Below are 26225 nucleotides of genomic sequence, written 5' to 3'. Positions count from 1 at the left end.
CGACCAAGACAGACAGAGCTGGGGATCGAACCATAAACCTTCCGGTTACAAGATGAGCTTGTTGGGAAGCATGTAATGATGTGCTACAAGATCGCTAGCGACACAGCTATCTTAGCATAACATAAGCACAGTGAAGCTGGAGGATGAACGCTAACTTTTTTCCACTCGATAAAAGTTAACGTGAGGGTTCCTGATGGTTAGAGACAAATGTAATCACATGGCAGGATGCTGTAAAAGGACCAAACTTCAGTCAGGAGAACAACTGAGATAATCCATCCACAATACGAGGTTAGTCATTAATATACTGCTGCATGCGCTGGGCTGTAGTTACATGACAAGGTTTTATAAACTGAGCTTAAAAATGATTAGCGGTAATAAAAACCGAGAGAGGCTGACAGTGATCACTGACTGTTTTTGGATGTCATGGATAATTCCTCCCAGCTACTCCATGACGTGCTGGCTGGGCACAGGAGCACGTTCACTGAGAGACTGAGATTACCAAAAAGCAACACTGACCATCTTCCATTAGTTTTAATAAGTATGAACACCCAGCCCCCAACTCGAGGATCCCCACAACATAACCTAATAAACCTACACCTTAGTTCACAGATTCGCTTTGTCTAGGCTGTATTTCTGGGGTTACACACAACCCAGGAATGAAATCATGAATACATAATGGGCTTGGATTTACATCATTATGAATGAAATGTGCTCTATTTGGAAGCAGCCGGCCCCGCCCCTTTCGACAGGTTGTGTGAGACTTTAAATCATCAAACTGTAAATTATAAATTTTAAATTGTTATTGATCCTTTACCTCTAGTCCTAAAGTGTATATTTATTTTCTTACTCTTCTTATATTTATTGTTTGTTTACTTGCACTGCTGTAACTGGAGCCTCGTCGTCTCTCTATATACTGTATTTTCACGACCATAAGGCGCACTTAAAAGTCTTAGATTTTCTTCAAAAAGTACGGCACGCCCTATAGCGCAGTGCGCCCTGTGTGTTGTAAGGAGGACGTAGTAGAGAACACCATGAGAACGCTAAAGGGTGAAGTGTGGGCGTTGATCGTATATACCGGACAATCGCACATACCTGTATAAAAGGACAGGTATGTGCATTATGTGGAACATCGTTGTTTTAACAACCCTGAAAATGGCAAAGAGACACGCTTATGAAGCACAGTTTAAACTGAAGGCCATCAGCTACGCGGAGGAACATGGAAATCGAGCAGCGGCGAGAGAATTTAAGATTAACGAATCAATGGTTCGCAAATGGAGGAAGCTAGAAAACAAGCTCCGGCAGGTCAAGAAAACGCAGCTGAGTTTCCGCGGACATAAGGCGAGGTGGCACGAGTTGGAGGAAAGACTCGAGCGGTGGATCATCGAGCAAAGAACGAGCGGGAGAAGCGTTTCGACGGTCACCATTCGGCTAAAAGCAGTTTCACTTTCACTTTTTATGAAACTGTGCCATTTTTCCATCCGGACCAGGACTACGGCAGCGCAGCAACTTCCAGCGGATTATAAGGAAAAGCTGGCCATCTTCCGCTCCTACTGCAGCAAACACATCGGCGACAAAAACATCCAGCCCAGCCACATCACAAACATGGACGAGGTCCCGCTCACTTTTGACATCCCGGTGAGTCACACTGTGGAGAAGAAGGGGACCAGCACAGTAGCGATACGCACAACGGGGTATGAAAGGTCTTCTTTTACTGTTGTGCTTGGCTGCCATGCTAATGGACAGAAACTGCCGCCTATGGTGATAGACTTTGCCTAAAGAGAAGTTTCCAGCAGGAATCATCATTAAGGCAAATGAAAAGGGCTGGATGGATGAGGAAATGATGAAAGAGTGGCTGAGGGAGGTGTATGTAAGGAGACCAGGTGTTTGTTTGTTTTTTTTTCCACGCATCACCATCGCGCTTAATCTGTGACTCTATGCGTGCCCATCTCACAGCCGATGTGAAAAAACTTGTGAAGCAAATGAACTGTGATCTTGCTGTCATTCCGGGAGGCCTGACAAAGGAACTCCAACCGCTGGACATCAGTGTGAACCGCCCGTTCAAAGTAAGGCTGCGAGCGGCGTGGGAGCGATGGATGACCGATGGAGACCACAGTTTCACTAAGAGTGGAAGGCAGCGCCGGGCGAGTTACGCCACAATTTGCCAATGGATTGTAGATGCTTGGGCTAACATGTCTGCTGGCACTGTTGTTCGAGCTTTCGCAAAAGCCGGCATCATTTCCGAGGAGCCGCACGGCACGGAAAGTGACTCTGACGGTGAAGACAGTGAACCTGGCATGTTTGATGGAGATTTAGCGCAGCTGTTCAATTCAGACACAGAGGATGAGGACTTCGATGGGTTTGATTGATGATAAAAATGTGAGTACCAAACTTTGTTTTGCTCCTGCTTTATTTTTAAATACGCACACTTGTATGCTTGTGTGTTGTTGATGATGACGATTATTGGTAATAAAAATGTGAGTAAGGTACCGAACTCAGGTTTGCTCCCGCTTTATTTTTAAATACGCATACGGTATTTGTATGCGCCCTATGATCCAGTGCGCCTTATGTGTGTGTTAAATACAGTAATGGCACACATAACTGAGACTGCGCCTTTTAGTACAGTGCGTCTTATGGTCGTGAAAATACGATACTGGACTGTATGTAGCGGAGATGACAATAAAGTTTACTTTGACTTCAGCAGCGAGCAGGCGCACCGAGGGCTCTCGCGCTCAGTTTTCGTGTACAGAATTTCGAAAAAACATCGGTGCAAATTATACGTCTGTATCCTGATGTCTGGTGTTTTCGTGTTTTGTTGTTTTGTTTTTATTTTGCGAGTTGGTTATTAGACGCTGCTCCAGCCACCAGTGAATCCCCGCCGCCCCGCCCTCTCCTCCCTGTGCCGCAAGCAGCAGGCGCACCTCGCAAACGGAGGGCGTCCTTACTCCCAGGAAATGGGCGATAGAAAACCGATCAGTGCCTATGACATTCCCAAAGTTTGCTGACATGATGTCGGGGCAGCATGAGTACGAGCAACTTTTTTTTTTTGCCAATGCCTGTGATGCCGCCCCCATCACGATGCCGCCCTAGGCAACCGCCCATGTCCCCCATATCAAAAGCCACTGCTGGGTATTGGTATGGTGAGTAGCCTTCAGTGATAGTAATAACAGCAGTAGTACATTCATGTAGTTGTAAAAAGCATGATAATATATTAAGTAATCCAAAGTATTCAGAATACGTTACTCTCATTGAGTAACGTAACAGAATACGTTGTAAAATAGATTTTGGGGCATGTAATCTGTAATCTGCAGTGGAATACATTTTAAAAGTAACCTTCCCAGCACAGTTTGTGTCTGGTGTATGCGCTTCATACCTATATTGACCACACTCAGATTATATATTTATTTGATTGCTCTTGCTAATCCAGCCATCTCTGTAAAGCTCTGTCTAATCAGAGGATATCCCACCGGATTGTGGAGGCTTGCAGCAGCAAAGGTCTGGCAACATCACGGTGTCGTGGTCTGGGTGAGTGCTGGGGTTTTTCCACTCAGTCACAGTTCCACCCCAGGGCGGAGTTGCTGCTTTCCTGCATGTCTCCACACCTGCTGGCAATTGAGCTGCCAGTACTTAAGACCAGCGCTCACCTCTCCTCTTCGCCAAGTCTTCAGCTAACCACACTATCCTGTTGTCTGCCACCTCCATCTCCTGGCAATACACACTTTCATCCGGAAGCTGGTTTGTGCTTGGCAGCTCTTTGCGTCACAGCACCTCTCGGATTCACTCACCTGCCTGCCCTCCTGTCACAGTACTCAATCAGACCACCATCTCCTGGAGACCAAAAACTGCTCACTCGGACCACTCACTCCTTCCTTGCCATTCCTCCACCTGCCAAAGTAAGAATGTTTCTTTATGGTTCATACTCACCAGGATTCACAGACTCAGTCACTAAAACTTGTCTCCTCTCATTCTAGTGTTCAGAGCCTCCAGGTCATGTTTCCTGCCCCGTGCCCCTGTACATATCTCCTCATCACAATTCTCTGGTGCTTTCCTAAGTCTAGTATTTCTCATAGTTTAGCGTCACTCCTGTTTACCGCCGTAATTGAAGTCCCATGTTATTCCTCATAGTTCACAGTATTTGTCAGGCCCTAGGAAATAAAGTTCTGTTTATCACACTCGTCCGTGCCTCTGTGTGATCTGCATTTGAGTCTGGTTATCGGGTTCCGCCGCCACTGAGGCTGGTTGGTCAGGGCGAGTACTGCAGGGAGTATTCCTGCAGTCATTAAGTGATGCTATGAAGGATCAGCTTGCTACCCGTGATGAGCCTGCTTCCTTTGAGGAGCTGGCCTCTCACTCTCCGCATTGACAACCGGTTGCGGGAAAGAGAGAGGGAGAGAAGCCGCGAATCACAGTACTCTCTTCCCCGCACCCCGCCGCGTTCGCTGGCGCCCATGCTTATGGTCTCTCAGCCTCTGGATGCCGGAACGTCCACCTCCGTCGTGGACATTAAGCCCGAACCCATTCAGGGTTACCACTCTCAGTTATCTCCAGAGGAAAGAGAGAGGAGATTGAGCTCTCGTGCCTGTTTTTATTGTAGCTCGCAGGAGCATTTAGTCGCATCCTGCCTCAGGAAGAGATGGAGCGACCCACCTGTAGTTTCGGGGGTACGGGTGGGCGGTTCACACTTCACCAGGAAACCCAGACTGGTGCTGACAGTCACTCTAGAAAGTAATCAAGCTCTCCATTCCCTGCAGGCATTAGTGGACTCTGGTTCTGAGCAGAATTTAGTCAACACAGGCCTTTCCACACAGTTAGGAATTCCACTGACTCGACTGGAGCAGGCCATTCCAGCGCGTGCATTAAATAATCCGATTTTCGCCCAGATCTCTCACATCACCAAACCCGTCACTTTAAATTCAAATTCAAATTTTATTTGTCACGTACACAGTCATACACAGTACGATATGTAGTGAAATGCTTGGACAACTGCTCGTGACCTAAAGAAAACAAAAAAGGAAAAGGCTATGAATAAGATAGGAAATAAATATGAAAAATTAAAAAGGGTAAATTTAACTAGGAAGGAATAAAATATATATTAAGGTTAAAAATGAAATAACTGTACAACACAAATTAGAATGAAGGGTAAATTTAACTGGGAGAATAAGATAAAATATATAAATTAAAGTTGAAAATAAAATAACTGTACAACAAAATACACAATATAGAACTATATAAGAATGTATGAAGAAATCTAAATCTAAATAAATATATACACAATAACAGCAGCTGTACAAGTATTAACCGGAAATGAAGAATATAGTGACCAGTGTTGTGCAAAAACAATGTCCAGAAAGTCCAGTGTGTGTGTAAGAACCATATGTGTGGGTCAGTACTGTGTGGTGGTGTGATTGAGAGACCGTATCGCCTGCGGGAAGAAGCTCCTCCTCAGTCTCTGTGTTGGTCTTCAGGGAGCGGAATCGCTTTCCTGACCTCAACAGAGAGAACAGTCTGTTGTTGGGATGGCTGAGGTCCTTCACGATCTTCCTGGCCTTGGTCCAGCACCGCCTGCTGTAGATCGAGTGCAGGTCAGGGAGCTCGGAGCGGATGGTGCGCTCAGCTGACCGCACAACCCTCTGTAGAGCTCGTCTGTCCTGCATGGTGCTGTTCCCGAACCAGGTTAAGATGTTTCCCGCCAGGATGCTCTCTATGGTGCACGAGTAAAAGTTCCTGAGCACCTTGGAGGGCAGTTGGAAGTCTCTCAAGCGTCTGAGGTGGTAGAGACGCTGTCGGGCCTTTTTCACCACGGTGTTGATGTGACAGGACCATGACAGGTCCTGCGTGATGTGAACTCCGAGGTATTTGAAGCTGTCCACTCTCTCCACTGGGCACTCGTTGATGACGGGGGTCTGGTAGTTCCTCTCCTGCTTAGTGCTGAAGTCCACTATCAGCTCCTTTGTCTTACTGACGTTTAGAAGGAGGTTGTTCCTCTGGCACCAGTTCTCCAGATTCCTAATCTCCTTCAGGTAGGCCGTCTCGTTGTTATCAGAGATCAGGCCCACCACGACGGTGTCGTCAGCAAACTTGATGATGGTGGTGGAGCTGGTAGTGGCCACACAGTCATATGTGTACAAAGAGTACAGCAGGGGGCTCAGAACACACCCCTGGGGGGCTCCAGTGCTGAGAGTGGTGGAGGCTGAGACATGTCCGCCCATCCTTACTGCCTGCGGTCTGCCAGTTAGGAAGTTGGAGATCCACTGACACATAGATGAGCTGAGTCCCAGATGCTCCAGCTTGGTGGTGAGTGTGGAGGGAATTATGGTATTAAATGCAGAGCTGTAGTCTATGAAGAGCATTTTAACATAATTCCCCCTTCTAGTGTCCAAGTGAGTGAGTGATGTGTGGAGGAGATGAGAGATGGCATCGTCTGTGGAACGATTTGGACGGTAAGCGAACTGTAGTGGGTCCAGTGTGTCTGGTAGTGAAGAAATGATGAAGTCTCTGACCAGGCGTTCAAAGCACTTCATCACTACTGAGGTGAGGGCTACAGGGCGATAGTCATTGAGAGAAGCAGGGTGGGGTTTCTTCGGGACAGGAACAATGATGGACTCTTTGAAGCATGTGGGGATCACCGACTGAGATAAAGAGATGTTGAATATCTCAGTGAACACAGGAGCTAGCTGGTATGCGCAGTCTCTGAGGATACGACCTGGGATGCCGTCTGGTCCTGCTGCTTTCCTGGTGTTCACTCTTTTGAAGGCTCTCCTTACTTCATGCTCGGAGATGACGAGCACGTTTCCGGTGCTGGCAGTATCTTCCTGTCTGCAGCCGTTAGCGCCGCTAACACTATTAGTCACCTCAGGTAATCACAGAGAGAGCGTCACCTTTTATGTTCTCCCTTCTGCAGACTCGCCCCTCACTCTAGGCTTTCCTTGGTTAAAACTCCACAATCCCCACCTGGACTGGGAGGGACAGAAGGTGATAAGCTGGAGTCTATTTTGCCATTCAAACTGTCTGACCTGCGCACGTGTGCCCAGGCCCAATGAGGCCACTCCCTTGAGTGAGAGGTCACCCGACCTCACAGGCGTCCCCACCATTTACTATGACTTACGTGAAGTGCTTAATAAAAGCAAAGCTCAGTCACTGCCCCCTCACAGGCCATATGATTGTGCAATAGATTTGCTCCCCGGCGCACAGCCGAAGATAGCGTAGGCCCCGTTAGCTGTTCCCCGGCAGACCCCAAGCAGCTGGGGAAAGAGGGCGGCTGGGTCACGGTGAGGAGGAAGCATAGTCCTAAACAGAAGCCCCAGGTACACCACCAACCCGTTCATGTGTCTAACCGTTTTTCCCCACTCGGCGACACACCCGCCGGGGGTTAAACTCTGGTAATTGGTTATTCTGTTCTCAGACATGTGAAGCTAGAGACACCGGCAACCATAGTCAGTTGTCTTCCAGGGGCAGAGCTGGCTAAGGGTAAACATAAATTCAGTAAGATCATAATTCACGTCGGCAGTAATGACACCCGGTTACGCCAATCGGAGGTCACTATAATCAATATTGAATCGGTGTGCAACTTTGCCAAAACAATGTGGGACTCTGTAGTTTTCTCTGGTCCCCTCCCCAATCAGACCAGGAGTGACATGTTTAGCTGCATGTTCTCCTTAAATTGCTGGCTGTCTGAGTGGTGTCCCAGAAACGATGTGGGCTTCATAGATAATTGGCAAACCTTCTGGAGGAAACCTGGTCTTGTTAGGAGAGACGGCATCCATCCCACTTTGGATGGAGCAGCTCTCATTTCTAGAAATATGGACAAATTTATTAAACCCCCCAAAATATGACTATCCAGAGTTGGGACCAGGAAGCAGAGTTGCAGTCTTACACGCCTCTCTGCAGCTTCTCTGCTCCTGCTACCCCCCCAAAAACCCATCTCCATAGAGACTGTGTCAGCTCCCAAACAGACAAAAAACAAACCAAAAACCAGCAACAAACAACTTAAACATAAACAATTGCAAAGAAAGAACAATACAGTATCCACATCTGAACCAAAGAGTAAAACGGTGAAATGTGGATTATTAAATATTAGGTCTCTCTCCTCCAAGTCTCTGTTAGTACATGACTTAATAATTGATCAACAAATTGATTTGCTCTGCCTTACAGAAACCTGGTTGCAGCAGGATGATTATGTTAGTTTAAATGAATCAACACCCCCGAGTCATTCTAACTATCAGAAACCTCGAAGCACAGGGCGAGGGGGAGGTGTGGCAGCAATTTTTCACACCAGCCTATTAATTAACGAAAGACCAAGACAGACTTTTAATTCATTTGAAAGCCTGATGCTTAGCCTCGTCCACCCCAGCTGTAAAATTCAGAAACCAGTCTTACTTGTTATCATCTATCGTCCACCTGGGCCTTACACAGAGTTTCTGTCTGATTTCTCAGACTTTATATCTAATTTAGTTCTGAGCTCAGATAAAATAATTATTGTGGGTGATTTTAACATCCATGTAGATGCTAAAAATGACAGCCTCAACATGGCATTTAATCTGTTATTAGACTCAATTGGTTTCTCTCAAACTGTAAAAGAACCCACCCACCACTTTAATCACACTCTAGATCTTGTTTTAACATATGGCATAGAAACTGAACATTTAACAGTGTTTCCTGAAAACCCTCTCCTGTCTGATCATTTCCTGATAACATTTACATTTACAATAATTGATTACACAGCGGTGGAGAGTAGACTTTATCAAAGTAGATGTCTTTCTGAAAGCACTGTAACTAAGTTTAAGAATATAATCCACCCACTGTTATCATCTTCAATGCCCTGTACCAACACAGAGCAGAGCAGCTATCTGAACGCTACCCCAACAGAGGTCGATCATCTTGTTAATAATTTCACCTCCTCACTACGTACGACTCTGGATACTGTAGCTCCTGTGAAAACTAAGGTCTCTAATCAGAAGTACCTGACTCCGTGGTATAATTCTCAAACACGTACCCTAAAGCAGATGACTCGTAATCTGGAGAGGAAATGGCGTGTCACAAATTTAGAGGATCATCATTTAGCCTGGAGAAATAGTTTGCTGCTTTATAAGAAAGCCCTCCGCAAAGCCAGAACATCTTACTATTCATCACTGATTGAAGTAAATAAGAACAACCCCAGGTTTCTCTTCAGCACTGTAGCCAGGCTGACAAAAAGTCAGAGCTCTGTTGAGCCAACCATCCCTTTAACGTTAACTAGTAATGACTTCATGAACTTCTTCACAAATACAATTTTTATCATTAGAGAAAAAATTACCAGTAATCATCCCACAGATGTAATATTATCTACAGCTACTCTTAGTACCATTGATGTTAAGTTACACTCTTTTTCTCTAATTGATCTTTCTGAGTTAACTTCAATAATTACTTCCTCCAAACCATCAACGTGTCTTTTAGACCCCATTCCTACAAAACTGCTCAAAGAAGTCCTGCCATTAATTAATGCTTCAATCTTAAATATGATCAACCTATCTCCAATGATCAGCTATGTACCACAGGCCTTCAAGCTGGCTGTAGTTAAACCTTTACTCAAAAAGCATCTCTAGACCCAGCAGTCTTAGCTAATTATAGGCCAATCTCCAACCTTCCTTTCATATCAAACATCCTTGAAAGAGTAGTTGTCAAACAGCTAACAGATCATCTGCAGAGGTTTATTTGAAGAGTTTCAGTCAGGTTTCAGAGCTCGTCACAGCACAGAAACAGCTTTAGTGAAGGTTACAAATGATCTTCTTATGGCCTCTGACAGTGGACTCATCTCTGTGCTTCTCCTGCTAGACCTCAGTGCAGCGTTTGATACTGTCGATCTTAATATCCTATTAGAGCGATTAGAACATGCTGTAGGTATTACAGGTACTGCACTGTAATCTGATAAAACTTTTCCAGGTCATCCGCAGGTGTGCTCGTCTTCACTGCAACTATCTAATAGACTTCAGGTTGTTCATGTAAATGGAGAGTCCTCTTCACACACTGAGGTTAATTATGGAGTTCCACAGGGTTCAGTGCTAGGACCAATTCTGTTTACATTATACATGCTTCCCTTAGGCAGCATCATTAGAAGACATAGCATACATTTACACTGCTATGCAGATGACACCCAGCTCTATCTGTCCATGAAGCCAGATAACACACACCAATGAGTTAAACTGCAGGAATGTATTAAAGACATAAAGACCTGGATGGCCGCTAACTTTCTGCTTCTTAATTCAGATCAAACTGAGGTTATTGTACTCGGCCCTGAAAATCGTAGAAATATGGTATCTAACCAGATTCTTACTCTGGATGGCATTACCTTGGCCTCCAGTAACACTATGAGGAACCTTGGAGTCATTTTTGACCAGGACATGTCCTTCAATGCACATATTAAACAAATATGTAAGACTGCTTTCTTCCATTTGTGCAACATCTCTAAAATTAGAAATATCCTGTCTCAGAGTGACGCTGAAAAACTAGTTCATGCATTTATTACTTCCAGGCTGGACGACTGTAATTCATTATTATCAGGATGTCCTAAAAACTCCCTGAAAAGCCTTCAGCTAATCCAAAATGCTGCAGCAAGAGTCCTGACAGGGACTAGAAAGAGAGAGCATATTTCTCCTGTTTTGGCTTCCTGTTAAATCCAGAATTCAAAATCCTGCTCCTCACATACAAGGTCTTAAATAATCAGGCCCCATCTTATCTTAATGACCTTGTAGTACCATATCACCCTATTAGAGCACTTCGCTCTCGCTCTGCAGGCCTACTTGTTGTTCCTAGAGTATTTAAAAGTAGAATGGGAGGCAGAGCCTTCAGTTTTCAGGCCCCTCTTCTGTGGAACCAGCTTCCAGTTTGGATTCAGGAGACAGACACTATCTCTACTTTCAAGATTAGGCTTCAAACTTTCCTTTTTGCTAAAGCATATAGTTAGGGCTGGACCAGGTGACCCTGAATCCTCCCTTAGTTATGCTGCAATAGGTGTAGGCTGCTGGGGGATTCCCATGATGCATTGAGTTTTTCCTTTCCAGTCACCTTTCTCACTCACTATGTGTTAACAGACCTCTCTGCATTGAATCATATCTGTTATTAACCTCTGTCTCTCTTCCACAGCATGTCTTTATCCTGTCTTCCTTCTCTCACCCCAACCGGTCGCAGCAGATGGCCCCGCCCCTCCCTGAGCCTGGTTCTGCTGGAGGTTTCTTCCTGTTAAAAGGGAGTTTTTCCTTCCCACTTTTGCCAAAGTGCTTGCTCATAGGGGGTCATATGATTGTTGGGTTTTTCTCTGTAACTATGAAGCACCTTAAGGCGACTTATGTTGTGATTTAGCGCTATATAAATAAAATTGAATTGAATTGAATTTTCAACATGGATGTATTTTTCAACAGATTCAATACTGCAGTCAGCCAGCACTCCACAGCCGCTCCAGTGTCTCTCCCTCTCTCTCCATATTGTACCATAGCTTCCTGTGAGAGTCCTGACACCCCTCCCCCACCGGTCACTTTTACTCATGGCCAGGTTCAGAGACTAATGAGAAGACTCCAATCAGGCCAGTCTGCTGGACCAGACGGGGTGAGTCCTCCAGGCCTGTGCACCCCAGTTTTATGGAGTCTTTCACAAAGTGTTCATGATGAGTCCGAGCGTCCCAGTGCTGTGGAAGATGTCATGCCTGATTCCTGTACCAAATACGCCACATCCCAGTGGCCCCCACTTTCCACGTCATGAAGACCCTGGAAAGACTCATCCTGGACCAGCCCCGACCCATAGTCAGACCACATCAGGATCCTATTTAGTCTCCTCGAGCTAAGGAGGCTCAATCTACACCCAGCTGAACCAGCTGGTGACCACTGTGAGTGTCATGTTTTTGTCTAGTGTATTGAACACCACCAGCCTGACCCTCTTGGGTGATAAGCTGACAGCGATGCAGGTGGATGCCTTTTCCGTGGCCTGCATTGCTGACTACAATATGTGTCTTCAACATTGTGTGCCTGACAAGGTGATCAGCAACAAGGACTGTCCTCTCCCCCTCCCTCTTCACCCTCTACACCACAGACTTCAGCTTCTGCACAGAGACCTCCATCTTCAGAAGTTTTCTGATGACTCTGCGGTGATTGGACTCATCAGTGAGGGTGAACGAAACAGAGTACCGGGCTGTGGTTGAGTTGGCATTGCACCCTACATTTGCTGATGGAAGTACTGATGAAACTTGCATCCATCTATTCTCTTCTTTATCCTTGTTAGGGTTGTGGGGGTGCTGGAGCTGTCTTAGGGCGAGAGGCAGGGTACACCCTGGACAGGTCGCCAGTCAGTCGCAGGCCTAACACAAAGAGACAAACATTCACACTCACATTCATACCTATGGGCAATTTAGTGTTTCCAATTAACATAACCCCACTAACTGCATGTCTTTGGACTGTGGGAGGAAGCTGGAGTACCTGGAGGGAACCCATGCAAACATGAGGAGAACATGCAAACTCCACACAGAAGGGCCTTGGCCTGAGGGTGGAATCAAGCTCAGGACGTTCTTGCTGTGAGGCAAAAATTACAGCACTGTGCTGCTTTGAGTGTAAAATCAATGATCATAGGCAGGTAGTGCTAGAGGTTTTTCCTGATGTTAGGCTTCAACCTAAACATCATTATGCAAAACATTATCCAACTCTGCTTTGGGGCCCTGCTGCACATTTAGACCACAATAATTGAAGCCAAACATCTTTTTTTTTTTTTTTTCAAAAGAGTGGTGCATGACACTCAAACATTTGAAAATATACTTTGAAAACATTGGCAATTAGCCACCAGCAAATCATGGCAAACTCCCAGCAGATAGATTCCTGTCACAATCATCATCATTCTGGGTGTCTGAACTCTCACAGTCAATGTTGTTGTTAAGTGGAATGAAACTATAAATCTCTTGTGAGCTACTCTGAGCTACAATGAGGCTCTCTTCTTTGCAGGATGAGTGAAATGGCTGGCTCTGCAAAAATGTGTGGTCATATGACCAATTTCTTCTATGGTTCCCTAGAAACAGGGGTGGCACAACTTCCCCGCTGGCACAAATCACCCCACTTTGCCCTAAAGCAAAGGTAAGAACTAAACTTACCTTTTTTTAACCTCTGGCAGTTCACCACTTACCTTTGTACCATTTCAAGTTATTCATTGGACGGGAAACGACCTGAATTGCAATAAATAACTGGAAAGATTGGGGTGTTCTAAAACTTCGATAGTGTGCAGATTTAAGAAAGCAAATTTTTGCTGCCATCTGTTTGTCTTTTTTTTTTTTTTAGCGTTTTCGTTGCATCTCAGTTAGAGTACCAAATATCCAGATTTGGTCATCCTTAAAAGTCTGTAAGTCAATCAGAGGGATCCGATTCCAGTTCTCACAACCAGGACAAATATTGGCTGGATTACATGATCCATCATTTACACCTATTCAGGCTCAGACCATAACACTATCATCACGTTTGACTGTTGGTATGATGTTCTTTTTATGAAATGCTGTGTTAGTTTCATACCGGATGGAATGAGATGGAAACCTTCCAAAAAATTCAGCTTTTGTCTCATCAGTCCACATAATATCTTCCCAGAAGTCTTGGAGATTGTTAAGTTGTTTTATTGGCCAATGAGCCTTTGTGTTATTGGTCACCTGTGGTTTTCGTCTTGGAACTCCTGAATGCCATTCTTGCCCAGTCTCCCAGTCTTTCTTATTCATGAACACTTACCTTTAACTGTGTTAACAGTGGGAAGTAGAGGGGCAGTTCTCTGGATATTGTTCTGGGTTCTGTGACCTCCAGGATGAGTCGCTGATGCACTCTTGGAATAATTGTTGTAGGCCTATGAGGGTTCACCTCTGTTCCAGTTTACGCTCTTTGTGGATAATGGCTTTTACCATGGTTCACTGGAGGATCAGAGTCTTAGCAGTGGGTTTGTAAGCTTTTCCAGACTGTTGATCTCAATTACTTTGTTTTATCGTTTTCTGTTCTATAGTTTATAGCTTCTTTAAATGATGACTTGATATGTTGTTTTTGAGATCGCTTAGCCTGCTTTGCTTTGTCAGACAGCTTTTATGTAAGAAATTGAAGTGGTTGTAATTCAACATTGTTTTGTTCTGTCTTTGATGCTGAGACGTAGTGGCCGGGATACAGCAAAGCTGAAACCATGAAACTGCCTTCACCATGTTTCACAGATGGAGCTAGGCTTTTGTTAGAAGAGTAACAGTAGATAGAAATCACCTACATAGAAAAAGCAACTGAAAAAATGCTTGTATGAGTGAGTGTGAATGAATGAATGAGGCATGTTATATAAATAGCTTGAGGTGCTCAGGTAGGGTAGAAAAGGGCAAAATAAGAAGCAGTCCATTTACCATTTATACAGTTTATTTAAGTGTCCTTAGAGATGCTTCTGTAAGCCTTTTCAAGCTTGATGAGCATGAACAACTCACTGTTCTCAGACCTCTTTCGTTTTCCCCATGATATTCACTACTCCAGAAAAAAGAAAAAAGAAAAAGATGAAAAGGAGCACTATTTAAAAAAGTACAGCATCAAGTCAGTTAAACTGTTGGGATACTGACCTGGTAGTTAAGTAGCACAGGAGCTTGCTTCATTTTCTGCTGCTTTGGTGTTAATAAAATTAACAACAAGTGCACCAGAGGAGCAGCAATGAAACACCCCAAAACAGGAAACGTTTCACAGGTGGAGGCAACACATTTTTCCACATCATGGTAAATAAATGGTAAATGGCCTGTATTTATATAGCGCTTTACTAGTCCCTAAGGACCCCAAAGCGCTTTACATATCCAGTCATCCACCCATTCACACACATCATCTTTTCTGGATTTTGGGGTTGTTGTTTTTTTTTTTTTTTTCTTTCACCAGTTTTTCACTCCCTGCACAGTCTCAAGAGCATGGAGGAAATTCGAGGAGACAGCAGTTACTGTAGGACAGCTGGGCAGGAGGTGCTGGACCTGCCTCTGACCACACAATCAGAAACAGACTTCAGAGTCACAGAGGAGAGCAGGTTCACCCTGAGCACAAGTGACAGACATGAAAGGGTCAGGGGAAGCCCAAAGTCATGTAGCCTGTAACGTCGTTCAGCATGAGATGTTTTGTGTTGGGGCATTAATTATCTGGGAAGAAATATGCTTGGGGGGATGCTTAGACCTCAACCAGCTAGGCCTCATGTAGCAGGAGTATCCACCTGAGACTGGGAGCTGTTCACGAGCATGGAGGATGAAGGAATGAATATTGACTGGTTTTTACTGAAACATAGTATTTAATAATGCAAGAGAGAAAACCCAGCAATCATGATCCCTGTTAAACAAGCATTTGGCGACAGTGGGAAGGAAGAACTCCCTTTTAAAACAAAGAGACCTCCAGCAGAACCAGGCTCAGCAAAGAGAAGATGGGTAAGAAAATAGAAAAAAGAGAACATAAGGAGACAAGGATAAAGCAATCTTTAGCAGCATAACAAACAGATGGTTCAGGATCAGCCTGTCCTGTTCTAAGTTTTTTTCAGTCGAATCTTTAATGTAGCAGTTGTGTTTTTCTCCCAAATTGTAACCGGTTCCACAGGAGAGGTGTTTGATAGCTGAAGGCTCCGCCTCCCATTCTACTTCTACAAACAAATAAGCCTGCATCAGTTTTTCCTAGGGTGCTTTATTTGGATAATACAGTGTTTTAGAGTCATTATTCAAGATTTAGTTTGGGAGGAAAATAATCTTAAATGAACTTTACAGATGCCAACAAGGAGAAGTAGCTTCTTCCCCTAAAAGGCTGCTCCTCTTAGGAGTTACTACAGCCGATCATCTCCTTACATCTCACCGTATCCCTGTCACCCTCCTGTAATTCCAAGCCTCTGCATATCCTCTTTCACTACATCCATCAATCTTCTCTGCGGTCTTCCTGTTTTCCTCCTGCCTGCCAACTCCATATTTAAAATCCTTTATTTAGTATATCCATCTTAAACAGTCCCTTCCACTCCTGCTGTTGTTCTTCTTTCACACGTTACCCCTGACACCTGTCTCCACTCACTCCACCCTTCCTGCACTCTCTTCATCTATTGTGCTCTGTGCGTTTCTTTGAATGGGTGACCCCAGGTATTTAAATTCACCTATCTTCCCCGTTTTTTGTCCTTGATGCTCACCTTTCGACCCGTTTCCCTCTCATTCACATACATGTAGTTCCCCTGAAAAGAAACTGACAGAGAAATATGGTGATTCTTTCTACACGTAGTTATTACTCTCACTGGAGTGTTAAGGATCAACTTTTAGGCTGATTTTCATTATGATTTTAAAACAGTCTGATAATAAAGTAATTATAGGACTCCAGCCTAGAAGTAGCAAATGCATGAACTACTTTTTCAGCAACACTTGGAGATGCTTCTAATTTTGTGTAATAATGAGGACCCCAACCTATTGCAAAACTAGCAACTGAACAGATGATGGAGATGGAAAGCAGTCCTACATATTTGTTTAATATGTGCACTGAAGGACCAAAATGATCAAAATGACTCCAAGGTTCCTCACAGTGTTCCTCGAGGCTAAGGTAAGGTCATCCACAGTTAGCATCTGGCTACACATCAGGTTGCTAAAAATTTTAAGGCCAAGAACAATAAGAACTTTTGTCTGAATTTAGAAAACTACAGTTTACCCACGGCTTTAAGAATGCTATATATTTCAATTGACTGATTTGTGATAGGTTTCTGGTTTCATATAACGGGGTATCGTCTCCATAGCAAAGACTATATATACACACCTTCATTCAGTGTCTTACTTCATTTGTCCTTTGTGTTTTTCACAGAAGTCAAAGCAACGCCTCTCTAAGGAGCTGTCAGACTGTGTTGTTTACTGCAAAAGTGTCCATTTCACTAGCTTCAAACACTCACGTATTCACTCCAAGTTCTATGAGGTGGCTTCTTTCACAGAGTCTAAAGCCCGGAAACACCTTAGAGACGCCGGTTAGTTCACTCACATGCTTGTTTTCTGATACAGATTTTGTTTTTGACCACACGAGAGTGTAACTTTTCTGATATCTATTTCAGGGGCTGAATTTGTGCACCATAACTCACGGCAGCTGAGCAGAGTTTATCCCAGTGGTTTTCGAACAGACTCTTCCAATTTTAATCCTCAGGAAATGTGGAATGCTGGTTGCCAAATTGGTGATGCAACAATAAGACAGATTTAAGTCTATATCAAGCATTTTTCAACGCTGCTCTCAGATCATTTACATTAATGCCTGACTTCTCACTGTGATATGTTTTGCTTGATGATATAATTTCACTCTTAATTTGGAATGATTAGGAGTTTTATTTTCATGGTAGTCCAGGTAAAATACAGAAATACCAGGTTTGCTGGCAGGAATCCCCTAAATCAGGCTCCTTTCAGCGTCTTTAGATCTTTTCTGAAGCAAAACTAAAGCAGAAAGTCGGTATTGTCCTTATTTTAACACTATGTTTAGCAGCAGCCACCATCTGTGTTAGGTGTGGCTGTGTGCAGACAGGAATAGGACCCAAGGTGCAGACTCCGGAGACAGAACTTAAACCAAAACAGCTTTAATGCTGAACTCAAACATAACATAACTGGGGAAAAAGGTCAAAAATAAACTAACACCAGCGGATTGACAAAAGACACAGCAAAATAAACGGTAGATCGCGACACGGACACAGAGAAACACAGGGCTTAAATACACAGAAGGAGCAATCAGGGAATGAATAACAGGAGGGAAACACAGCTGGGGCAAATCAGAACTGACGAGACAAAAGGAAGCGTAAACTGAACACACTGAGATAAGACAGAGACCTTCAAAGTAAAACAGGAAACACATAACACAGACTCACATGCAGGCACTACAGAGGGAACAGAGACGTGGGACCAGGGCAGACACAAACACTGACTGAACACGGGGATATAGGAACTAAGGATACATAGAGACGCGAACTAGACAAGGGGATACAGGTGATAGGGGAGACAGAGCAACTAAAGAAGACAGAGAACTCAAAGAAACCAAAGACTAAAAAGTATAAATAATATAATAAACTCAAATACCCTGGGTCAACGACCCAGGCATCCTAACAGTACCCCCCCCCCCTTAAGGGCTGGCTTCCAGACAGCCCAAACCAAAACACCAAAACAAAAAAACAAAACAAAAACAACCCAACCAGGGCGGGCGGCGGGGGAAACAGGATGGAGGGCTCGAAACAAAACCAAACAAGGAGCCAGAAACAAAACAAAAAAAAAAGAACAAACAACGGAGCCCGGAAAGCAACAGAACAAAACACAGGAACAAAGTCCAAAACAACAGCACCAAGGCCCAGGCACAGTCCAAAAGCAAACAAACAAAAGAGCTCACGAAAGGCGCAGAGGCCCAGGCAATAGTCTCAAAAAAGTTCAGGGGGGCCAGCCCGGAGGCTAACGGCACAACAGTCCAAACCCGGGCAGGTCAGGGGGGCGGCCCGGAGGCTGATGGTCCAAGAGCCCAGAAAACAGGTCAGGAGGCCGGCCAGGCGGGAGGCACCGGTGGCGACGGAGCAGATCAGGAGGCCGGCCGGGCGGGAGGCACCGACGGCGACCGAGCAGATCAGGAGGCCGGCCGGGCGGGAGGCACCGACGGCGACGTAGTTCAGGGGGCCGTCCATGACGGCAATGACGTCCAGTCATCGGCCGGACAAGACGTGCAGGACGAGCAGGCCGGACAGGACGTGCAGGACGAGCAGGCCGGACAGGACGTGCAGGACGAGCAGGCCGTGCAGGCCGGACAAGACGTGCAGGACGAGCAGGAACAGACAGCATGGAGACCTCAGGAGCAGACGAAGCTGAACACTCGGAGGCCGGACCAGGCGGAGCTACAGAGGCTGAGGCCGGACCAGGCGGAGGAGCCGGTGGTGGCTGAACGGCCTCGCCAGAACCATCAGCAGACACTGGGACGTGCTGGCTGGGTCCTCCCGGACCCCCAGCTGACGAGGCAAGAGGCTGAACGGGCCCCTCGGATCCTCCAGCAGGAAGAGTCGGCTGAAGCGGTTCCTCGGACCCTCCAGCGGCGACAGGTGGCTGAACGGGCCCCTCGGACCCTCCAGCAGAGACAGGTGGCTGAACTGGCCCCTCGGATCCTCCAGCAGGAAGAGACGGCTGAAGCAATCCGGTTGTTCAGTGATGACGCGACGAATCCTACTTCCGGGCCTAAAGCAGTCTGCGTTTAATATGGCTTTTGTGTTGTTAACATGTTTAATGTTATGTATTTTCTTCTATTTGATCTCAAAAAGCTCCTAAAACAGTCAGTGGTCCCTGTTGACCTCCCTCGGCTTTTATTACCGCTAATCATTTATTTAAGCTCAGTTTTTAAAACCTTAGGATGTAACTACAGCCCAGCCCATGCAGCAGTATATGAATGACTAACCTCGTATTGTGGATGGATTATCTCAGTTGTTCTCCTGGCTGAAGTTTGGTCCTTTTACAGCATCCTGCCATGCGATTACATTTGTTCCTGACCACCGAGAACACTCACGTTAACTTTTATCGAGTGGAGAAAAAAAAGTTAGCTTGTTTATATTATGCTAACATAGCTGTGTCGCAAGCGGTCACGTAGCACATCATTATATACCAGCTAGCCCAACTTCAGTAACCCTACAAACGTCACTGCTGTTTAGTTTTCTGTCTTCATTTATGCTGGAAGTGATAGCAGAGCTGTACGTTTTAATTTGTTTCCAAAACCCCGCAGTCAGGACATGCTATATTGTATTTGAATAGAAGCTAGCGAGCTAACTTCCTGCTAACTTCTAACTCCGTTAAATGTCATAAATTCCATTTTCATGGATGCCTGGATGTTAAACTCAATTGTTACACCTGGTAGAGCAGAACGCTGATCATTTTATTAAAGATGAAAGACTTTAGACAGTTTTTCAACTCTCAGTAATGCCATAGTGATCGTTTGATATATGGACCTGCAGCGGAGTTTAGACCCAGACACGGCTAGTGACGTCAGACTGAACAACCGGATTCCTCGGACCCTCCAGCGGAGTCGGGTGGCTGAAGCGGTTCCTCAGACCCTCCAGCGGAGACAGGTGGCTGAACGGGCCCCTCGGACCCTCCAGCTGACGAGGCGTGAGGCTGAACGGGCTCCCCGGGCCCTCCAGCTGACGAGGCGTGAGGCTGAACCGGCTCCCCGGGCCCTCCAGCTGACGAGGCGTGAGGCTGAACCGGCTCCCCGGGCCCTCCAGCTGACGAGGCGTGAGGCTGAACGGGCTCCTCGGGTCCTCCAGCTGACGTGGCGTGAGGCTGAACGGGCTCCTCGGGTCCTCCAGCTGACGAGGCGTGAGGCTGAACGGGCTCCTCGGGTCCTCCAGCTGACGAGGCGTGAGGCTGAACGGGCTCCCCGGGCCCTCCAGCTCACGTGGCGTGAGGCTGAACGGATGACCGAGGAGAGGAGCGACGGTGGCGTCGCTTCCTTTTAGACGAGGGAACAGGAACCGGTGGAGAAACGGAGACCTCCTCCTCATCCTCCGACCACACAGCCGCCAGAAAAAGGCAGGCGAACGGACAGGCGAACAAGGTCCCGGCTGGCGTGAGGAAGGGGAGGAAGCCTGCAGTGGCAATGAGGCAGAGTGTGCGTTGCCCTGCGGCAGCGGTGGGGAAGATGTAGTGAGGGAGAGAGCAAGCTCACTAGCCCTGACTTGCTCTCTCCAGGCAGTTATGGTGTTCCCCAACTCAGTGTCCTTAGCAAACTGCCTAAGCCGGGGATTATGCCGAATGATGGCCTCCACCGCGCTCAGCCCCACTGCCATGGTCCTTAAATCCGAGGACTGGGCGATGCGGTCGAGCAGGCTCACCAGCCGCTCCATCTCGCCGCTGAACTCTGAGAAAAAGGAGTCTGCAGGGTCCATGTTCTGGTCGCGATCTTCTGTTAGGTGTGGCTGTGTGCAGACAGGAATAGGACCCAAGGTGCAGACTCCGGAGACAGAACTTAAACCAAAACAGCTTTAATGCTGAACTCAAACATAACATAACTGGGGGAAAAGGTCAAAAATAAACTAACACCAGCGGATTAACAAAAGACACAGCAAAATAAACGGTAGATCGCGACACGGACACAGAGAAACACAGGGCTTAAATACACAGAAGGAGCAATCAGGGAATGAATAACAGGAGGGAAACACAGCTGGGACAAATCAGAACTGACGAGACAAAAGGAAGCGTAAACTGAACACACTGAGATAAGACAGAGACCTTCAAAGTAAAACAGGAAACACATAACACAGACTCACATGCAGGCACTACAGAGGGAACAGAGACGTGGGACCAGGGCAGACACAAACACTGACTGAACACGGGGATATAGGAACTAAGGATACACATAGACGCGAACTAGACAAGGGGATACAGGTGATAGGGGAGACAGAGCAACTAAAGAAGACAGAGACATAAACCATAAGACAGAACTCAAAGAAACCAAAGACTAAAAAGTATAAATAATATAATAAACTCAAATACCCTGGGTCAACGACCCAGGCATCCTAACAATCTGAGTTCTGTGTGTACATTTACAAAGATGCTCTTTTTCAGCTTTTTATAATGACGTACTGATGACGTGTTTGAAGGGTTAGAAACAGGGTTGGTCAGCAGGCTCAGCACAGTCTAAAGTATTGTTTGTGCGTCAATGGTCATTAAGTTTCCATAGTAGAAACTCAGCTTTGCAAAATGAACCCTTTATTTATCTTATTGTGTTTTTCTTTGACACCAACAAATAATTGTATTGAATTATTATTATTATTATTATTATTATTTACACAAAACTGTGATTTTCTGAGTTCTAACAAATATGCTTGGATATAATAATTATTTATTTCACATTTTTGTTCAGTTTTTTCATAATTAATATAATTATATTATATTAATATAATTAAATTCACAACTAAGCCTGCTGACAAACAAAACGTGACAGTTAGGCGTCCCAGGAAGAAACTGATACAAATGTAAGGAGACTTTCGTAAAACACTTTTTATTCATTTAAATTCAAATGTCAGTGACAGATGAGGAAGGAGATCCAGAAAGGAAAATTAAAATTACTTTAAGATGAAACAAATATTTTTCCTTCAAATAAAACATAAATAATATCTGTCCACATAATGTCACCACTTATTATACTGAATGATCCTGGCTGAAGCTAAAATCTGTGCAGCTTTAATAATAAAACAACAAAATGCCAAGTGGCCCAGCACATCATGCACTTAATCAGAACTGAACAGACCCAAACATTTCCCCAAAATCCCCACAAAAAATGATTTTTCTCCTCTTCCACTCAGTTGCTTTAAACTTCCAGACAGCAGGGGAGGGGATGGATGTGAACGATGGACTTTTTAGTCAGAACGGCTGCTGTGGCTATGTGTTGAAGCCCAGCTTCATGAGAGAGGCGGACGTAAGGTTTGACCCTGAGATGCCTCAGAAACGGGATCACTACCATCCTGTTGTCCTCACCGTACAGGTGAAAGAGAGATTTTTTATATATATTTTCATTAAAAATTCGATGGATCTCTTTAAAAGTGACGTCTTTACCACGCTGAACAAAATGTGTGTTTTCATTAAATGTAATGAAGGTGATCAGTGGTCAGCAGTTACCCAAAGTCAACATCAAAGAAGACTCTATAGTGGATCCTCTGGTCAGAGTGGAGGTCCATGGAGTTCCTATGGACCAGGCCAAGCAAGAGACGAGATATATTGAGAACAACGGTACATACTCACACTGACTTCAGTTTGATAAGGAGAGATCACTTGGAAGAATTGGACATCATTTATAGAGATAGAAAAGTTAGACTGCGATTACCCATCGTGGCAGAATGGAAACCCAGCCGTGGTAGGTTTAGGACCGGACCCCCCAGGAGCTCTGGCTGAGGTGTCTGAGGTGGAGATGGGGAAGAGGTGGGTCTTAAAGGGAGAATGACGGAGAGCACAGATTTAAACCGTGCAAAGCGGAGGCTGATTGGCTCAGATTAGACTAGTAATGATGTCAGCATTGACACTGACAGCGTGGTACAGCAGTAGTCATGTAAAGAACAGGAAAGCAGGTAGATGAGTGATTACAGGCCTTCTTTACTGCACTTATGTTTAAGCTTCATCAGAAACCATTTTAAATGTGATATATTAGACCCTGTCTGAGCGCTGGTGCTGAGCAGTTCATCCTTTTCACAGGGTTTAACCCCATGTGGTATGACACTCTGCATTTCACCATTCACACGCCTGAGCTGGCCATGGTGCGCTTTGTAGTGGAAGACTATGACAAGACATCTAAGAATGACTTTGTGGGCCAGTACACACTCCCTCTGAGCTGCATGCAGCAAGGTACGGATCAGTTTCTTCTTTAAACTTTGTCTTCATATTCACATTAACATTTAAAACAAATTTTTATTTGTATAGCGCCAAATCACAACAACAGTTGCCTCAAGGTGGTTAATATTGTGAGCTAGACCCTACAAGGATATGTTGGGTCTGTGTTTCCACAAGCCCCGCTAATTCTAGAGACTTATTCATCATGAAGAAAATAAGACAGTCGATCGATCAAACACTTGCGCAAGGGAGGCCTCATCTGTGTCCACCACGAAAATGACCTCGACCACGACCTCCCTCGCTGCCCTTTTTATTGAGACACAGTTCACACAAAACATGTCAGAACAAAGCCACGCCCCCTTGGTTCTGAGACAAAGCATTTGTATGTATATGTGTGAACTTCTGTAAGAATGTGTGTGTGTGTGTGTGTGTGTGTGTGTGTGTGTGTGTGTGTGTGTGTCAGACCTTCTGCTGACCAAAGGGTCGTAAACCCTGGAAGCTTACATCAAAAGAAACAGATCTTTCAGATAGGATGTATCTACAATAAAACCTCCCCAGCACAGAATGGTTGGAGAGGTGGTCAGGATCAAAGGAATGGCTTTGATCCTACTGCTTGAACTAACGCTGTACAAATTTAAGAAACACAATGGCAACATTCAACAATTAGACTTATCAGGATACCCCCCCCCCCCCCCCCCCCCCATGTTCTCATTGGGTTTTCATGTGCTCCTCTTTGAGAGTCATCACCATTGCTAAGAAGCTTCAAACACATTATATTCTTTATGCAAACTTACTGTTTGTGATCAGTGTTGCGGTCATTATTCAGAAGCGGTCTTATATTACACACATTACACACACATTACATTTGTAATGGAGTACATTAATTAATTAGAGAAGAAAACAATGTTGAACTGCTACTTTGGCGTTTCTCTATAAAATAACCTGAAATGTCTCATAATTAGCATTTAACAATGTGAACCTGAGGCTACAGTTACACACCACATACACACATCCCACGTGTGAGGACACACATGTGATCTTTCTCTTAGTATTTAGCCTGACGGCTCATCACTGCTTTTGTTACCTGTTGAAGTTTAGGATCTGGCTGCTGGGTTGGAGTCGCCATTCACTGAGCCAAGAACCCAGACTGATGTTAAAGCTAACCTAGTGTTAGCATGCTGTGCAGATGCTTGCAAAGAGAAGATTGTGTTAGCAACATAACGCATTTCTTTCTGTCCTGGATGCAGTTTGCGCTTTACCATCGTGCTCTCGTCCTTTTGTGCAATAATAAGTAATTTCCATATCCACACTGTACACTGCACCACTATTTTCCTCCTCTGACACACAAATCAGCTGATTGTAGTGAGAGTGGAACAGATAAGTGGGATCAATAGGCAGGCAGACCAACGATTCCAAGGAACTGGACTACTGGGAACCAGTTTATTTTCCATTATACAATAAGAGTCTGAAAGATGTGGTGAAAACCCTCACTAGTAGAACCATAACATGACATTTGCAGTATTTTGTCTCTCATCTGTCGGCGTGTATAAATATACCTCGTTGCCTCCTAATTGTTTCCTCTTGTGTTCTTAGGTTATCGTCACATTCACCTGTTATCCAAAGATGGGACCAGTATACCTCCCTCCTCCTTATTTGTTTACCTCAGGATCAAACATCTGGAATAGCTGTGGGATTCTTTCTTCATACTATAACATTAATCTGAAAACAGTTCCCACCTGATCCTGTTACATTCAGATCATTTTTTTAACAATCACTTTATTTAATGAAGCTGCACAAAATGTCAAAACATTCATGATGAGAAAAATATGAAGTTACAGGATTTTTGCATTATTCTTACTCTGTCATACTTTTAATGTTTGAAATAAAAAAAAAATCTCAAAATATCGATTTTGTGCAGAATTTTTTTCTATGAACAAATATAAACATCGATATCATGAGAAATCATAGTTTCAGTGGTGGATCAGAACTATTTTGATGTAATAGTACTGTTGTACTGTTTGTTTTTGATCCTTCACTGGAGGAAACATTTCCAGTTCAACTTTAAATGGTCCTACGTTCATGTAATGATGTTGACCACATTATAAAATAGTTGATATGAAAGGAATCATGGATAATATGATGGCTTCACTTTATAGCTGCAGTTATTGTACTCGTGCTTTGATGAGATGAGAGAATACGTCCAAATCATAGAACCATTTGTATTTGTTGTCTTATTTGACATCACTGATACACTGCCCAGTGTGGGTCGTAGGGTTAGTAAGTAAATGTGCATATTTCTTCTTTGCTCCCTGCCCAACATTACTGCTCCTGTTGGGTGGACTGTGTGCACCTGCTGTACAGGTGAATGTGCTCCTTTCTATCAGTGCACTGTAGATTTTTACTTAGACAATCATGACTACTCTCCAGTCCTCAGGTTTAACTCTGGTCAAAGATCAGGACAAAATTATTCGCCCCCCTTTGAAAATTTCATTTTTTATATTATTTTAACGATTATTTTCCTACTGCTGTTATTTTACCATAGTTATATTTTTGTTACTGTATCGTTTTACTTTGCACACAGAAACAAAATTAGTTCACAAAAATAAAATCAAGTTTGCTTATTGCTGATAACAGGTATCTGCAGGTATTTGTTGTGTCTCACACACATCTCCTGAGTAATCCCAGCCCATTCTTCTTTGGTCAGTCATTGCACCAAAGAAGAATGGAAAGAACTTTTAACAGGAGGAAGAGTGAGGGAGGGACAGCCATCTGCCCTGACCGGTCTGGGGGGAGCGCAGGAAGACACAGTGTGAAGCAGAGCTAGAGTTTAATAATGACTGAATACAAAGTGGTGTATAAACACAGAGTGAAAAGAGGCTGATGAAGAAGTGCATCATGGGAAGCCCCCGGCAGCCTCGGC

At 44.7% G+C, this 26225-nt stretch overlaps 1 protein-coding gene across 2 annotated transcripts in view; it reads left to right on the top strand.

Moving 5' to 3' along the window:
* plcd4a (phospholipase C, delta 4a) overlaps positions 1 to 25164 on the top strand; it is a 66778-nt gene extending 41614 nt beyond the window's left edge. For both annotated transcript variants that reach the window (XM_085399356.1, XM_085399355.1), the window contains 6 exons: positions 16794 to 16950; positions 17035 to 17151; positions 22288 to 22466; positions 22579 to 22711; positions 23171 to 23320; positions 24899 to 25164. In XM_085399356.1, the coding sequence (XP_085255482.1) occupies positions 16794 to 16950; positions 17035 to 17151; positions 22288 to 22466; positions 22579 to 22711; positions 23171 to 23320; positions 24899 to 24990 (828 nt within the window). In that variant the 3' untranslated portion in view covers positions 24991 to 25164. The remainder of the gene's footprint in view (positions 1 to 16793; positions 16951 to 17034; positions 17152 to 22287; positions 22467 to 22578; positions 22712 to 23170; positions 23321 to 24898) is intronic.
* The last annotated feature ends 1061 nt before the right edge of the window (positions 25165 to 26225 follow it).

This window comes from Rhamphochromis longiceps, linkage group LG23, assembly GCF_057381845.1.
Source record: "Rhamphochromis longiceps isolate RC_006_pf linkage group LG23, R_longiceps_female_GT1.1, whole genome shotgun sequence".
NCBI lineage: Eukaryota > Metazoa > Chordata > Actinopteri > Cichliformes > Cichlidae > Rhamphochromis > Rhamphochromis longiceps.
The sequence above is the reverse complement of the archived record's forward strand: the minus strand, read 5'-3'. Positions and strand labels throughout refer to the sequence as shown.